The 17,200-nt window shown below is 48.2% G+C and overlaps 1 protein-coding gene across 3 annotated transcripts in view; it reads left to right on the top strand.

The window, feature by feature from the left end:
• Window positions 1–17,200, top strand: part of Smarca4 (SWI/SNF related, matrix associated, actin dependent regulator of chromatin, subfamily a, member 4) — a 91,555-nt gene that overhangs the window by 55,891 nt on the left and 18,464 nt on the right. For all 3 annotated transcript variants that reach the window (XM_032911080.1, XM_032911078.1, XM_032911079.1), the window contains 10 exons: window positions 1,535–1,648; window positions 2,160–2,267; window positions 2,993–3,079; window positions 4,936–4,982; window positions 5,972–6,138; window positions 8,245–8,408; window positions 10,635–10,862; window positions 11,130–11,228; window positions 11,493–11,570; window positions 12,046–12,264. In XM_032911080.1, coding sequence (XP_032766971.1) covers window positions 1,535–1,648; window positions 2,160–2,267; window positions 2,993–3,079; window positions 4,936–4,982; window positions 5,972–6,138; window positions 8,245–8,408; window positions 10,635–10,862; window positions 11,130–11,228; window positions 11,493–11,570; window positions 12,046–12,264 — 1,311 coding nt within the window. The remainder of the gene's footprint in view (window positions 1–1,534; window positions 1,649–2,159; window positions 2,268–2,992; window positions 3,080–4,935; window positions 4,983–5,971; window positions 6,139–8,244; window positions 8,409–10,634; window positions 10,863–11,129; window positions 11,229–11,492; window positions 11,571–12,045; window positions 12,265–17,200) is intronic.

The raw sequence follows: 17,200 nt of genomic DNA on the forward strand, positions 1-17,200 counted from the left end.
CAGTCCCCAGCTCCTAAAAAAAGGAAAAAAAAAAAAAAAAGAGCTCTTCAGTTATCATCTTGTACAGGTGCTATGTGGTGGGACTCTGTCCAAGGCCATGTTCTCCATATTGTGTGAGGTCTCCCTGGTGAAGAATCTGAGCTTCTAGTCCACAGTACTGGTGTTGGTGGGTTTTGAAGCAAGCCATATGCATTGTGAAGGGGTTAAACAGCCTTTGAGCCTTGGTATTTGTTCCCCTTCATGCCTCCTCAGGTCTTAGAAAGGTATCCATTGCTCTTATCCACAAGTTCCCCGTCCTCCCTGGAAACATGCTGAGGCAAACAGCCCTTGTAAAAGGGCCATCATTTCTGGGGTTTTTTGTTTGTTTGTTTGTTTGTTTGTTTGTTTGTTTTTCAACCCATATAACGAAGGAGGCTCTTCTCTGAGGCTCCATTCCCAGAGCTACAGAACAAAGCTATATATTTGTTTCTCTTCCTCTAGGCCGAAGCTCTAAAAGGGGTGACCAGAGCACAGCTGAAGAGCTCAGGCCTATGCCATCTTAGTTGCCTCTCCTTCCTGGTTTTCACTTCAGTGGAGTTCTAGGGGTTGGGCTTGATGACACAGAGCAGGCAGATCTCAGAGTTTGAGGCCAGCCAGGGCTGCATACAGTGAAAACCTGCATGGAAAAACCAACCAGTCAACAGTAATAAGTAGATCCCTGGCTAACAAGCCAGCTCAGCAGCTAAAAGCACTTACCACCGATCCTGATGTCTTCAGTTTGAGTCCCAGGACACACAAAGTAGAATCTGAACCAGCTGTGACTCCTCTGGGTGTCTCCACCCCCAAACACAAATAAGGAAAGAAAAACCATTTTAAATGCTGAGGAATGTAGCCTTGAAGCCGGAGAGCAGTGCCCTGGATAAGCAGTGTTTCTTAGGCAATAATTCTTCTGAGGCTGAGAGACGAAGGTGTGGCCCCTGGTGTCACAGCATTCTTTGGCATTGATCAGACAAGCTTATAATGCCCCACGTTGCCTGACTTTAGTCAGCTGATGCTGTGGTTGTAAGTACCAAATTGGTAATACATAGGAGAGACCCAGCAGCCAACTGTCATATGTGTTCTTGGAGTGGGGCTCAGGCATAATGTAAGCATGGTACCTGGCCATTAGGCATGTCTTTTTTTTTTTTTTTTTAATTTATTTATTTATTATTTATGAGTACACTGTTGCTGTCTTCGGACATGCCAGAAGAGGGCATCAGATCTCATTACAGATGGTTGTGAGCCACCATGTGGTTGCTGGGATTTGAACTCAGGGCCTCTGGAAGAGCAGTCAGTGCCCTTAACCACTGAGCCATCTCTCCAGCCCTAGGTAGTTCATAAATTACACAGAAGGCAGCAGATTTTCAGTTTCCCAAGGGTGAGGATCTTCCTCTTCTCCAGAGGGCACACAGGTACCAAGTGATAATAGCTGCTGTCCATGACTCAGTTGCACTTCCATGCCTGCCTCCCTCTCTTGGAGGAAGTAGTAACGATTTACTTACTGTCTGGCTCCCAGGTGGACCTGAATGAGGAGGAGACCATCCTCATTATTCGTCGTCTACACAAGGTGCTACGGCCCTTCCTGCTGCGGCGTCTCAAGAAGGAAGTTGAAGCCCAGCTCCCTGAGAAGGTTGGTGTTGGCAGAAGCCACAGGTGCCATTTGCAGGGCTGTTCCCAGGTTGAGCACAATCAGTTGATCCTTCCCTGGACCTGCTCCACAGAATGGGATTGGTGACTGACACCACAGTGCAGCCAAGCCAGGGCCTGGTGCAGAGCTGAGCCCTGTCACACTCACACTTGCTGTGTCCTTGCCCAGATTCCTGTCCCCAGATAGAGGCTAGGGCTCAGGTTGGATCTGCCGAGCAGTGTCAGTGGTGTGCACCCGCTGCTCTGTGCACCCACACTTGGCTTGCCTCTCTGGCTCACTTCACCATCTGTTTTCTGACAAGCCTTGGAAAGCCTTCCAGAATGTAGCCCACTGTAGCTCAGAATCTCTTCTTCTTCCCAGATCTCCCCACTTTGAGAGCTCCTCCCTCATACCCCAATGTCCTAATCAGAGAGCTGGTCACAAGACTCCACCCACTTGGCACAGGCAGCCCAGTCTAAGCTTATATGGCCTGAGAATGTTCTTTTCCCCGCAGGTAGAATATGTCATCAAATGTGACATGTCAGCCCTGCAGCGTGTGCTCTACCGTCACATGCAGGCCAAAGGTGTGCTGTTGACTGACGGCTCTGAGAAGGACAAGAAGGTTGGTTCCAGGTTCCTCTCCCCTATTTGACGATTGTCTGAGAGGAGGAGGGTAAATCAAGAACAGCAGGGATTCAGAGGAGTGCGCACTCTTCCCAGGAGACCACACCTGGCCCTGGACCCTCGGGCATTCAGACAGCCATGTCTGGAATGCTGGTTTGAGGATGCTTATTGGGCTGCTTTCTGGAGTTCCCTTGTTTGAGAAACTGCCTTCCTCGTGACAGCAGGAGACATAGGGCTAACTGATCCAGAGTTGGAGCTCCACTTACCCAGCAGCTGAAGAGCCACCTTATCCGTCATGGCCTCTTTGCCCTTCCTCTTGCTATTACTGGGAGCACTCAAGAGTGTTATCCTTCACCTCCTTTAAGCAGGCCTGGGCCTGTCCCTGCAGTCTGTACCCAGCACCCAGCCATAGCCTTCAGTGTGCCTCTGTTGTTCAGCCCCTTTCTTACCGTGCATTGAGCACTGTGCTCTTTGCTTCTGTTCTGGTACAGACCACCACACCCTTCCTTGTGTAGCCGCAGAGAGTGGGTGTGCTTGCCCTCCCCTGGCTGCCACATTTGCTTACGTTCATCCCTGTGCCAGCTTGTCTCTTAGGACTTCTCAGAGACACCTGCCTCTCCCAACTGTCACAAAGATAACCACCACCCTGCCCAGTCCCCTGCTCACCTCCATCTTGCCCCAAAGGCAGGACTCCATTTTGGACCATCTCTTGTGCTTCTGCAGGGCAAAGGTGGCACCAAGACGCTGATGAACACTATCATGCAGCTGCGCAAGATCTGCAACCACCCCTACATGTTCCAGCACATTGAGGTAAGGCCACAGCCCAGTGACCTGGCTCCTGGTGGCAGAGCTGGGCCGCTTGTCCCTGATGCCTGCGGGCATGTGTGTGCACATATGTGTGTGTGCACATATGTGTAGGCCAGAGGTTGATACCCTCTCCTAACTTCTGCCTACGTTTTGTAGATAGTATCTTTTGTTGAACTTGGAGCTCATTAACTTTTTAGACATGATGGCGAATGAGCTCCACAGATCTGTTTTTCTCCACATCCGTCAGCAAGCTTGGCTTCTACCTAAGTGCCAGGAATCCAACTCAGGTCATCATGAGTACAGCAGGGCCTTGAGGGACAAAGGTATCAGTCTCCTCAGTCCTTGAGATGTTCTTAAGAATGGATAAGGAGGGGCTAGAGGGATGGCTCAGCGGTTAAGAGTACCCGACTACTTGGGTTGGGGATTTGGCTCAGCGGTAGAGCGCTTGCCTAGCGAGCGCAAGGCCCTGGGTTCGGTCCCCAGCTCCGAAAAAAAAAAAAAAAAGAAAAGAGTACCCGACTACTCTTCCAGAGGTCCTGAGTTCAATTCCCAGCAACCACATGGTGGCTCACAACCATCTGTAAAGAGATCTGATGCCCTCTTCTGGTGTATCTGAAGACAGCTACAGTGTACTTATATAATAAGTGAATAAATCTTAAAAAAAAAAAAAAAAAAAAAAAAAAGAATGGCTAAGGAGCTGGGCATAGTGAACTACTACTTTAGTCCCAGCACTCAGGAGGCAGACCAGGGTGGACCTCTTTGAGTTCCAGGACAGCCAAGGCTAAGTAGGTAGACCCCATATCAACAAAACAACAAAAAAGGCAGCAGGCATGGTCCAGGAGGCAGAGGCAGGTGAATCTCTGAGTTAAAGGCCAACCTGCTCTACAGAAAAAGTTCTAGGACAGCCAGGGCCACACAGAGAAAGGGAAACCGGTCTTGAAACATGCTAACTAAAAAGGGTTAAGGTATTTTTACTAGCCACTGTCTTTACATCTGTATCTGTTAAAATTTCCTTTTGCTAGTATTTAGGCGGGGAAGGGGGGGATGCACATCCGTCAGCACTGGGCAGCGTTACCTAGGCCTTTGACAAGGAAACACATGTTCAGATTTGGAGTGGGCCCAGTTCACTGGTGCTTAGCAGACCCATCATGAGACTGAAAATGAAAGTCTCTAAAACTGTTTGCTCAAGAGTCACCTCTGGCCTGAAGAAATGGCTCAAAGGTTAAGAGAACCTGCTTTTCTTCTAGAGGTCCTGAGTTCAATTCCCAGCAACCTCATGGTAGCTCATGACCATTTGTAATGAGATCTGGCCTACAGACATACATGTAGACAGAACACTGTATACATGATAAACATTTCTTTAAACAAGTCACCTTGTAGGTCTTTTCTGTGGGTTTGGGGGCGCCTCCTTGGGGAAATATTCCCAGAGCTGAGGTCACAAATGTCTGTCAGGGCTTCCTACCCCAGGTTATGAAGTGCTGCATAGACGACATCAGTCAAGTCCATACCTCAGTCTTTTGCTCCCCAAAAGCAAGCATATGTTTGTATTCTTAGTGTACAGTTTCAAGGTCATTCAAGACCTCTGATGCCTTAGCCTTCCATTTCAGGGTAGTCGGAGATGTTCACATTGGTGCCTAATGTCACATAGCCTTCTTCCTACCCTTCACAGCAAAAACATGTGGGTTGGCATTGGTGCACTGAGTCCAAGCTGGACATCCACATCTGTACTCTGTGCCACTGTAGGCCACAGATAACTACCAGGGTGACCTCTCAGTCCTCTGCAGTAGCTGTCTGGACAATGGGTTGACTGGGCAGTTCCTTCCTGCCTTGGCACTGATCCATCTCTTGTCCTGTTGCAGGAGTCCTTCTCTGAGCACCTGGGGTTCACCGGTGGCATCGTGCAAGGGTGAGAAGCTTCCCAGCTCTGAGAATGGGTAGCAGTCTGCTGAGGGGGTTGTAGTCTTGGTTGGTATGGTTAGCATTTATCTGCTAGCCGAGGCCTCCAGACCTTAGCTCCACTGCCCATAGTGTAATGCCAGGCAGCTTCTGTTCTGCCTGAGCCTCAGTCCACCCACTCTACACTTGATGCCCTGGGACCACCTTTCCTGCAGCTTCAATGCAGGCTTCACTTCTTTCGCTTGGGTGGGACATGGTCACAATGTGTAACCTAGGCTTTTATGTAACTGTGTCATCTTCCTCCTGAAACAGTTGGAGCCCTTGTGTCTCAGCCCTTCACGTGCTCGGATACCAGCTCATGGTGCTGACCTTAGATGCCATCTCTAGAATATCCCCGTGTGCCTTTTTCTGACATTCCTGGTTAGGCCTCATCTCCAGCCCTTCAGTTAGATCTGGAAGGACATGATTAGATGGTGGCAGTGCTTTTTGCTGCATTGGAGATTGGGCCCAGGGCCTCACTCTCTGTCCTTGACAAGTGCTTCACTATCCTATGCAGATTCTTTACCATAGTCCGTTCCTAGCGTGAGCTGTCCTAACCATATGGTGGCAGGTAGACCCACCATCCTCAGAGCAGCTTCGCCTCAGCACTGTTCCTTTGTGGAGTCATTTCTTTCTCCCTTTACATAGGTTTTAGGGCCTGAACTCAGGTCAGTAAGCTTACGGGACAAATACTTAACTCCCCAGCCCACTGGGCATCATGTCTGATCTCACATTTTTATTCTCCGTGTGATCTGGTGAGATGGCATGTAGATATGTGGTCCCTGGCACTACCCCTTGCCAGGAGTGACCTCAGCTGCGTGTAGCTGTGGGCAGGTCTGCTTGGGAAGCCACTTCTTTCCTTAGGTTTGCCCAGCATCCTAGATGTAGCACACATATCTGTAACCTCACAGGCCTGTGACGGAGGGACTCAATGTTTCTCTTCTTCCCTCCATGGACTAGATTGGACCTATACCGTGCCTCAGGGAAATTTGAACTTCTTGATAGAATTCTACCCAAACTCCGTGCAACAAACCATAAAGTGCTACTCTTCTGCCAAATGACCTCCCTCATGACCATCATGGAAGACTACTTTGCATACCGTGGCTTCAAATACCTCAGGCTTGACGGTGAGTAGACGACAGTGTGTATGAGGTCTTCCTTCCTGACCTGGTTATCTGGAATGGAGTCCGGTATATACACTGAATCTGAGAACATCCTAGCTTCCTGGAACAAGGAGGAGAACCTGGGGGAGGCCTGAACTGAAGGTGTTTAGTCTCCTGTTTGCTCGTCTTCGCTGGAGTGCTGGAGTATGTGTTATGGGTTCTGACAGTGCCGTTTCAGCTTCAGTTACATACATCGTTGTCACATGGCCACGAACATAAGAACCCTGCTAAAAGGGAACCTTGGAGAGTTCTCTGTCCAGTAGAGATGCACCCACATGCAGCTCTCCTCCGTTCTTGGCCTCATCCTTACAGTGGCTCTACCACTGCCCAGTGTTAGCAACAGAAATACCAATCTTTCACTCAGCTCCCAGCCACCTGTTGCCCTGCACTGCTTTGCCAAGGCCTCTTAACAGGCTTGGCCCAGAGCTGAATGACGATCAGTTGCAACAGGACCCTGACCTGCTTGCAGGCAAGGTCCTGAGCTGCCCCAGAGGCTCTGTGTACCAATTGCCACAGTATGTCTTTCCACCTTCCTTGCTCTCCAAAAGATACTTCAGGGGGCCAGCATTGTTAACAGAACAAGTGATCGAGGAAGCCCTGAAGTTAGTGTCCCATTGCCAACATTGTTAAGGACCTCAGAACCAACGAGACTTAGCAGCTTTCTGTTTTCCTTGCAGAGCCTGTATTGGGCTTGCTAGGTGTGTCTTACTCTAGACCTCTGCCTCTGACCCATCTCCCTGTACCCTGGACTTTTTCATTTTTTTTTAAGATTTATTTACTTATTATATATTAGTACATTGTAACTGTCTTCAGACACACCAGAAGAGGGCATCAGACCTCATTACAGATGGTTGTGAGCCACCATGTGGTTGCTGGGATTTGAACTCAGGACCTCTAGAAGAGCAGTCAGTGCTCTTCACCGCTGAGCCATCTCTCTAGCCCTGAACCTTTTAATTTTATACTGCATCTTAAAGATGTTTCAGGGACTAACAATCTGTGCTTGATTGCTTTATCTTTTTGTCTGATTCTGTGGAGCTTCTAGAACATGCTGACCAGAACTCCTATACATCCCTCTGGCCCTAGCCTCTCCTTAGAATGCTCCAGGGCCACCTTTGCTAAACCAATATCTTTTTTTTTTTTTTTTTTCCCAGAGCTGGGGACTGAACCCAGGGCCTTGTGCTTGCTAGGCAAGCACTCTACCACTGAGCTAAATCCCCAACCCCGCTAAACCAATATCTTGTTCTATATGTTCACATATCTCAGTGCTGGCCAAACACTGTTGAGGTTCAAATGGCTGGACCTCTTCAGCTGCCTCTCCTGTCCTTGTGAGTACCAGGTCCTACTTTATGCAGGTCCCTGTCTGCTCGAGAAGGAGCCTAAGGACTTTTATCTATTTGGTTTCTGCTGTGTGTATTGCATGTGTCACTAAGGAGACTGATGGCATAGCTGCTCCAGGAGCAGGGCAATAGGTCACAGAACACAGTGTGGCAAGTATGAGATGTAGGCCTATTACCCTCTGTGAGCCAGGAGCCCAGGGAAGGTGGTGCTGGTTATAGCTCTTCTGTATAGATTTTTCTTAAAACTAGGCAACCTTACTGCAAGAGAGCTAAGGGTGAGTGCCAGCCCTGTAGCTAGTGGTTCATTTCATCATTTCATCATGCTAGGCCACTGATGCTGACGTACTGTGCTCCTCGTCAGAGTATGTCATCAGCCTTATTAGCTGTGTGGTGTTTCTCCTCATGTAGGACAGAGTGAACAAGTGTCAGGAAGCATTGCACCTAGAGATGGCAGCCCAGGAGTCTGCCAGCATCATCTTCTTCCAGTGCCTTGTGTCATACAGAGATAGCTGGTCTGTGACCCACCCCTACCCCTTTTTAATCTCCTGATCGTGGTAGCATTCAGTAAAGACAAGCTGTACCTCCAGGTCACTGTCTGGTTAACCCTTTACACTCCGTAAAGTACATCTCTGGTGCTTGAGACCTGCGACACCATCCCTGATGCCAGGACACAAGCTCCTTTGGATCTCCCATCCCTGTCACCCTTCTAACCCTCTTCTCCTGTGCCTATCAGGAACCACAAAAGCAGAAGACCGGGGCATGCTGTTGAAAACCTTTAATGAGCCTGGCTCTGAGTATTTCATTTTCCTACTCAGTACCCGTGCTGGGGGGCTGGGCCTGAATCTGCAGTCAGCTGACACTGTGATCATCTTTGACAGTGACTGGAATCCTCACCAGGTAAATGCACTGGCAGAGGAGAGGAGACATCTCCTGTCTTAGTGTCTACTTCCTCCTTGATGTTCTCACTGTCCTGGGAGCCATGAGAAGTACATTCATGACCGCGTTCCACAGTGGTCATGTTTCCCTCCGTCTTTTCAAAGTGAAAGTGACCTCACCCTGGTTTGAGGAGCTATTTTTCCAATGATTGTCTTTTTATTTCTTGGTATATGTGGGCAGTAGCCAACTCAGGGATAGAGCCTTTGTCTCACCCACATGAGGCTCCAGGCTCCATCCTTAACGTTACAATAACATGGTTCTTGGATTTCACAGCTGAGAAAAAAGTAGCAAACAAGCTAGTCTACAGTGTTGATGATTACTCGTCATGGGGGTGCAGCCCTTCCAGACCTGTCCTAAGTCCCACACACTCCTACTCAGCAGAACCAGGCCCTTGCAAGCTCTGTTTATTACCTCTTCTTGGTTCCCGGCCACATTTGCCCTAAGGCCCCTCTGCCAAAGCTGTTGTGGTGTGCTGACTCGTACATTTAGCAGTTTGAAGCTGAGTAGCAGATTTGCACTGTCTCATTTGGTTATACTGTATGGGTTTCGTTTGTAAAGCACATGCTAAGACACAAGGTGAGCTGGTCCCCACTCTGACCATCATTCTGCATCAGCCAGCCACACACTGATGACGTGTTTGCTGTGTACTGGTATGTTCCTGTCCCATTTAGCAATCATTCCTTGCCCACCACCTCTCCAGAGGAGACAATAGTAAAGAAAGCTATTTGACTGTTCCTCTGCTTCAAGGTGTTCCAGAGTCTAGCAGATCCGAGACATTTTTTTCTTCCAGCCTAATGGGCAAGTGTTTCTGTTTATTCAATGACCATTAGTCTCAAAGAAACTTAGTTTTTCGCTCTTAGGGCACTTTTACAAGGTCCCTCTAGGCCAACGGTTTCTCAACCTGTGAGTTGCAACACCTTGGGGGCCACCTAAGACCATCAGAAAACACAGACATTTACAGTATAATTCATGACGGTATTAAAATTAATGTTCTAAAGTAGCAACAAATGTAATGTTATGGTTGGGGGTTACCACAACATGAAGAACTGTATGAAAGGGTCTCAACGTTATGAAGACTGAGAGACACTGCTTGTCAGATCAGCTCTAACTAAAATAAGTGACTGCCACAGTAGTGAGGAATTATCTTCACATGCTGACCACTTACGTGCAGCTGGCCACTCACACTGACAATCTCTGGCATGTCCTTGCTCCAGCCTGGCACATCTAGTAGTAATTATCCATTTGATGGCCAGTGGCCTAGGTGGTCACTGTAATGAATATCAGTGTAGTTCCTGCCCAGATGCTACTGATGGGCCATTTCCTAAGAGGTGGTTAGGTAATAGCAGTCAAGCAGAGGCCAGTGCAGGGCCAGCAGGAGCACAACATCAGTGCCAGCCATGACAGCAGGCATCCTGATGTACTCAGACCAACTGTCAAACAAGTCCTTTTGTTCCTATGATCAGGTATGAGTCTCAAGTTGAGGAACATTGTTGACACTCAGCCTGCCTACACAGCTCCTGGCCCAAAGAGAATTTCAGACAGTCTATGCTAGAAATGGCAGAAATTCCATTGGCAGCCTCACTGCCACACTGTCAGGAACTGACTGCTCTATTCCGTATTCCATCCTCCTCACACCCATCTGCTCCATCTGTACTGAAGCTGAGAGAGCTTCTGTGATCAGTAGTAGGTTCATAAGTGTTTGGCTTGGGCCCAGATGCACAGCAGTACCAAAGTCCACAGCTGGGACATGGCCATGCTGTGGAGCTGTGACAATGGCTCCCTAGAGTGTTGCCCTAGGAGTTTTCAAAAAAAAAAAAAAAAAAAAAAAAAAGTATCCCGGGCTGGAGAGGTGACTCAGCAGATACACGTGCAGAGCACCAAGATGCACCCAGCAGCTCCAGTTCCAGGTTCTCTAACACCCTGTTCTGTGCCCAGTGGGTACTTACACACACACACACACACACACACACACACACACACACACACACACACACACAAACTAAAATACAAGAGGGGTGGGGGGTTCGTTGGGTCCCAGGAAAGCAGATGTCTGTTATGGGTACAAGTCCCCTCCAGGCTCCTAGGGACAAGTCACAGGTCCACTTGGGGTTCCTGGCTTATGAAGCTGCAGGCCAAGGCTAAGGTAGATGTCTAGAATCCCTAGACTGACCCACCTCCTCTCTCAAGGACCTGCAAGCACAGGATCGTGCCCATCGGATTGGGCAGCAGAATGAGGTGCGTGTGCTTCGCCTGTGCACCGTCAACAGTGTGGAAGAGAAGATACTGGCTGCTGCTAAATACAAACTCAATGTGGATCAGAAGGTCATCCAGGCAGGCATGTTTGACCAGAAGTCTTCCAGCCATGAGAGGCGTGCCTTCCTGCAGGCCATCCTGGAGCACGAGGAGCAGGACGAGGTGAGCATGGTGCCAGCCTGGCCCAGCGTGAGTGGTGGATGCATGAGGCTTTCGTTTTCGGTTTTGTACCTTTTTGCACTCTTGGTTTTTGTTTTGGTTTTTGGTTTTTATTTTATTTTTTTGCGTCCTTTGGAGTAAAGGGAGGTGGGGCTGAGCAGAAAGAGGATGCGACTTGCTTTCCCTTTGAAGTGGGTTTTTTTCTAAACTGCTGGTGACAGACGGCCGCATTGACAGCCCTGGAGACTGAAGTCCTGTATTTATCCACAGAGCAGACACTGCAGCACGGGCAGCGGCAGTGCCAGCTTCGCCCACACTGCCCCTCCGCCAGCGGGCGTCAACCCCGACTTGGAGGAGCCACCTCTAAAGGTGAGAGGGGTAGTTCAGTCTCCACGCCCACTCAACTCAGCTTCTTGCTGAGACTGGCCAGCAAGGGCCTGACCCCACGAAACGTGCGTGTGCTTGTGCGAATGTGTGTGCCTCTTGCTGACGCGTGGGCTCCTCCACCGCAGCCAGCCTGGGACCTCCAGCTCATCAGCTCATCTTTGGACGGATTCCGCCGCTCGCCTTCGAGCCTGGCCACCACCCAACCCAGCCCCACCACAGTCAGACTAAAGCTTTGCAATCTTGTAGGAGGAAGATGAGGTGCCTGATGATGAGACCGTCAACCAGATGATTGCCCGGCACGAAGAAGAGTTTGACCTCTTCATGGTGAGCACCGGGACTGGGACCACACAGACAGTGATGATAATGGCATTTCTGTGGCTACTGGAGCTGATGTTCCTCTTCAAACAGCTTCCTAAAGCCTCCAGCTGACCCTCATGTTGTAGGGATAGCGAGGGATACCACACTGCCATTTCTGTAGAATCTGGGCTGCTTGCCCAAAGGCTCTCTCTCTTTATAGAGGAGTTGAGGGGCTATCTAGGGCCTGGGCTACAGATATTCCCCCATGCTGCTAGGTGCTAGTGTGAAATTTAGATGGAGCTTTTTCAGTTCCATCTGAGCTCAGAAGGCCTGGTATTTTCCACTAAGGCTGCCCTGTGGACATTCTTGTGTTCCACGGTCCCCAGAGTGAAGCACTGCTGTGTAACTCTTCATCACCTAGCGTCCCTGCGAGGCCCATTCTGAGGGCTCTTGTTTACTGTGCTAACTGCATTCTACCCTCTGCCCACCACCCACATCATAGCGCATGGACTTGGACCGCCGGCGTGAAGAAGCCCGCAACCCCAAGCGGAAGCCACGCCTGATGGAAGAGGATGAGCTTCCATCCTGGATCATCAAGGATGATGCAGAGGTAGAGCGGCTGACATGTGAAGAGGAAGAGGAAAAGATGTTCGGCCGTGGTTCTCGCCACCGCAAGGAGGTAGACTACAGCGACTCACTGACAGAGAAGCAGTGGCTCAAGGTACATGCCTGAGAGGGCTGTGCGCCGCAGACTGTGCCAGGCATGGTTGGGAGTAGAGGCTGGCCTTGTTGGGTCATCCAAACTGATACCCTCCCACATTGTTGACTGTAGGCTGTATCCACCACTGAATGGCTTTCAACAGGACATAGGATGATTAGTTTCTATCTCTATAGCTGTCACTAGAAGGAGCCAGCAATTAGTATGCTACCAGCTCTTGTGAGCTCTCTTAGTAGGTGCTTACCTTTTTACGAGGTTAACTGATGAGAGAGCCTTATAAAAATGATCAGCAAATTCCCCTGGGGGTAGCAAGGAGCTAGGCTCCCAGCCTGGCTTTGGAGAGGACTGAGGTTTCAGGTCCCTGCTTACAGCTAAGCTGCCTGCCCCTAGGCACACAGAGGGGAGAGCACATAGCAGCTGTCCAGCCAGCATTGCAGATGGTGAGTGAGGTCACAGCTGAAGAATACCTGAGGTCTGACATCAGGGCCTGCATTGGCGTTAGTGATCCCTAATCTAGCCCTAAGGTCATGTTGTGAGCACAGCCCAGAAGTAGCTATTATAAGAAGGCAGGTGGCAATCCAAGGGTGATCTGTGTGGTCCTGCTGTGTGGCCAGGTAGTCCTGGGAGCTCAGAAGAGCCTCATCTAGAGCACACCAGAGAAGCCAGTGTGATAGTGAAGTCTCTAATTCTGAGGTTGAGGCAAGAGTTCAAGGCCAACCTGGGTTACATGACAAGACCTTGTCAAAGAAAAGAACCTGCTATGAAGTCAAAGAAAGGGGCTTGGAAGGGGCACTCCTCAGAATTCTCCAGAACCTAGGACAGGAACTCCAGGAAGATAGTCCTTTGTGTGGTAAGGCACGCCTAAAGGACTTGTCCCCTGATTTGCATTTACAAAGCACTAGGAGGCTTTATTCAAGTCGTCACATTGCTGAGTTTTGTGTACAGGTTTCTGAGGTGGGATGTCCATGTCACTCATAGATCCCTTTGAAGGTCCATTGCTAGAGTCAGGCAGCCTTCCTGTCAGGTTAGAGCAGCCGCATCATCCCCCAAAGCCCCACTCTTCCTGCTTGCTTCTGTCACTCCTCTGTTGTATTACACTGGTGGCCACTAGTGCCCTTAGCAAGTTTTGTTTTTAAATATGGAATATTCGCAGATTTGTGTGTCATCCTTGGCCGGGGCCATACTAAGCCTCTTTATTCCAGTTTTGGTGTGTGTGCCAACAGTGAGCACTACTTAGATGTTTTTAGTTGACCAATTGGCATACTTTCATGTTTTGTGTAGCCCAGGCTGTCCTTTTTTTTTTTTTTCAAATTTTTTTAAAGATTTATTTATTACATATATGTGAGCACACTGTCAGCACCAGAAGAAGGCATCAGATTCCATTACAGGTGGTTGTGAGCCACCATGTGGTTGCTAGGAATTGAACTCAGTACCTTTGAAAGAGCAGTCAGTGCTCTTAACCACTGCGCTATCTCTCCAGCCTTCTTCTCGTGCTGTGTTCTACCCACCCGTCCAAGTCCTCTCATTACACACGAGCAACACGCTACCCTTCCACTCACGTAACCGTTGTGAGCATAGCACCTTAATGCAGCGTTCTGGAGAGCACTTCGTTATCTTTCTGTTCACCAGGTGGTGGGTGTTTGGGCTGCCTCCTTTGAGGGACTGTCTTGGGTGATGTACAGTGACCGTGGGTGCTTGCCTTATGGGTACCTGGGAGTGGTATCAGTAGAACAAATGGCCAGCCACATGGGTGCCGGTCCTCACTAATGTCTGTCACAGCTTGCCTTGGCTGTGTGTTTTTTGTGTTTCTTACCCATTCCTGTATCTTCTGGAAAAGTTTGTTTGTGTTCCTTTGAGAAGATAGTCTTACTGCATTGCCCATTTTAGTTTCCAGCTCCTGGGCTCAGCTACTCCTCAGTCTCATGAGTAGCTGGAACTATAAACACACAGTAGTGCTTACTTTCTCTTTTTAAAAATTTTAAATTATGTTTCTATTTATTTGAAATGTGCATATGTGGGGGCTGTGGAGCGGTGCATCCAAGCCATGGCATATGTGGAGGTCAAAGAACAACTTGATAAGAGGCACGTCTGACCTTTTACTATGTACATCATGAAGACCAAACTCAGGTCATCAGATTCGCGACAAGCTACCTTTGCTTAGCCAATTTGCCAGCCCCAATATATCTTTAAAGTTGCTTATCATAAATACACTTAGAGGTTGATCCCCCTTCTCTGCTTTCCTTTTTTTTTTTTTTTTTTAAAGAGTTATTTAATGTATATGAGTACACTGTCGCTGTCTTCAGACACACCAGAAGAGGGCATCAAATCTCATTACAGATGGTTGTGAGCCACCCTGTGGTTGCTGGGATTTGAAATCAGGACCTCTGGGAGAGCAGTCAGTGCTCTTAACCACTGAGCCATCTCTTTAGCCCTCTGTTTCCCTTTTAATCTCCTCTTCCTTTTTCTTTATTATATTATTTATATATTGTTTATATTTATTTTGTTTTTTATTTGTGTGCGTTTGTCCATGCTCACAGCCAGTAAGTTTAGAAGAGGGCATCTGACCCCTGAAGATGGAGTTGCAGGGCAGGGGTAGAGGTTCTGAGCCACCTGACATGGATGCTAAGAATTGAAATAGATTCGCTGCAGAAGTAGTCTGAGCTATTAACCCCTGAGTCACTCTCCTGCCCCTCCCCTTAAAGTTATTTATGACCGGTTTGTATGTACGTATTTGGATATGAGTGCCAGCACACATACCATGCCATGTGGAAGTCAGAGGATTTGCAGGAGACTGTTCTCTTCCATCATGCCATCTGGGGCTTGGTGGTGAGCTCTTATGAGCCATCCTGGTGCTATTTATCTTATTTATGCTTTGGTGCATATTTAAAACTTGCCAAATTCGGGGTTGGGGATTTAGCTCAGTGGTAGAGCGCTTGCCCTAGCAAGTGCAAGGCCCTGTTCAGTCCCCAGCTTCAGGAAAAAAAAAAACAAAAACAAAAATCTTGCCAAATTCTAGGTACAAAGATTTATCCCTATTTTCTGTCTTGATTTCCTTTATACTTTATGGGGTAGTCTGCTGTTTCAGCCCTAGCTGGCCTGATAGTTATGTTCCCAAGGCTGTCTTCAAACTCATGGTGATCTTCCTGCCTCCCTCTCCCAGTGTTGGGACTACAGATGTGCCCCAGTGGCCTGGCTTTGCCTTTTGTTTTGTAGTTTTACTTCTTTTAAAAGTAGAACACTTCGGGGCTAGAGAATTGGCTGAATGTTAACCAACAAGACTTGTTGCAAAGGACCTGGGTTCAATTCCTAGCAACCACATGGTGGCTCACAACCATCTGTAATGGGATCTGATGCCCTCTTCTGGTGTGTCTGAAGACAGCTGCAGTGTACTCATCTACATAAATAAATAATTTTAAAAAAATATCTTATTTAAAAAAAATACATCTTTAAAAAAATATTACTTCACAAGTGTCTCGTGGTATTTTTTTCCCTAGAGACTTACTTTAGGTATGTGGGGGCTTTGCCTGCCTGTATATCTGTGCCTGCAGAGGCCAGAAGAGGGCTTCAGACCTCCTGAAACTAGAGTTAGAGATGGTCGTGTGGGAAATAGAACCCAGGCCCTCTGGAAGAGCAGCGTGTGCTTTCAACCACTGAGCCTTCTCTCTGGCCCTTTTGGTGTTAACTATTGGCTAAACTGGTTGGACATTAAACTCAAGGACATCTCTCTCTTTCTTTCTTTCTTTCTCTCTCTCTCTTTCTTTCTTATTTATTTATTTATACATTGTTGCTGTCTTCAGACACACCAGAAGAGGGCATCAGATCTCATTTCAGATGGTTGTGAGCCACCATGTGGGTGCTGGGAATAAAACTCAGGACCTCTGGAAGAGCAGTCAGTGTTCTTAACCACTGAGCCATCTCTCCAGCTCAGGACATCTCTTTATACCCATGCCAGGGCTAAGGATGCAGGCCACCATTCCTGGCGTTTATGTGAGTACTAGAGAGCTAAATTCAGGTCCTCAGCTTGCACAGCAGTGGCTTTCCTGCTGAGATATCTCCCAGTCCTCATATTTTATTTCATACATTAAGTTCTGTGATTTGTTTTACGTTTTCTATAGTATGAGAATGGGGTCTAAAATGAATGCTATATGTGCACATCCAGCTGTCCTGGCAGCATTTGCTGAAGAGAACGTTTTTCACAGGGAGCACATCTTAAATTGTAATAAATTTACGGTTATAAAGTCAGGTATGGTATAGTAGCACATGCCTATTACCCTAGCACTTGTGAGGAAGAGGTACGAGATCTAAAATTCAAGGCTGCCCTGGATTACTGGAGACCTTGCTTTTTAAAACATTTAGTTTACATTAATGAAACCTCTAAAGCTGGTCCTCTCCCATCGTGCTAGTGGACATGTGATTAGTGACACTCTTCAGGCTGGTCATTCTGGGTGCCCAGATATTCTAGCTCACCTGACCACTACCCAGGCCTGTCTTCTCTTTCTCAGACTGCTTAGATAAAGTACCATGATTGGGCCACTCAACGTAATTATGAAACATTTGCGGAGAACCAGGATACTGAAGGCAATTTGCCAGCAGGGTCCTGTTCCCTCAGAGACCCTGGACAATATCCTTGGCTCTTTTAGTTTCTGTGGCTCCAACAGCTCTTACTAATAGCTACCCTCCCCAAGACAGACAGACAGACAGACACACACACACACACACACACACACACACACAATCTTATAAGAGGCTGGAGGGCATGAGAAATGACTTAGTGGTTAAGAGGATGTCCTGCTCTTACAGAGGGACCCAAGTTCAGTTACCAACACTCACATCAGGCGGCCCTCAACCACCTCCATCTCCAGCTCCAGGAGATCTGATTCCCACATGTAATTAAATTATAAAACAAGAGCTGGAGCTGCTGCTCTGTGTTAGGACAGCA

This window comes from Rattus rattus, chromosome 8, assembly GCF_011064425.1.
Source record: "Rattus rattus isolate New Zealand chromosome 8, Rrattus_CSIRO_v1, whole genome shotgun sequence".
NCBI classification, from domain to species: domain Eukaryota; kingdom Metazoa; phylum Chordata; class Mammalia; order Rodentia; family Muridae; genus Rattus; species Rattus rattus.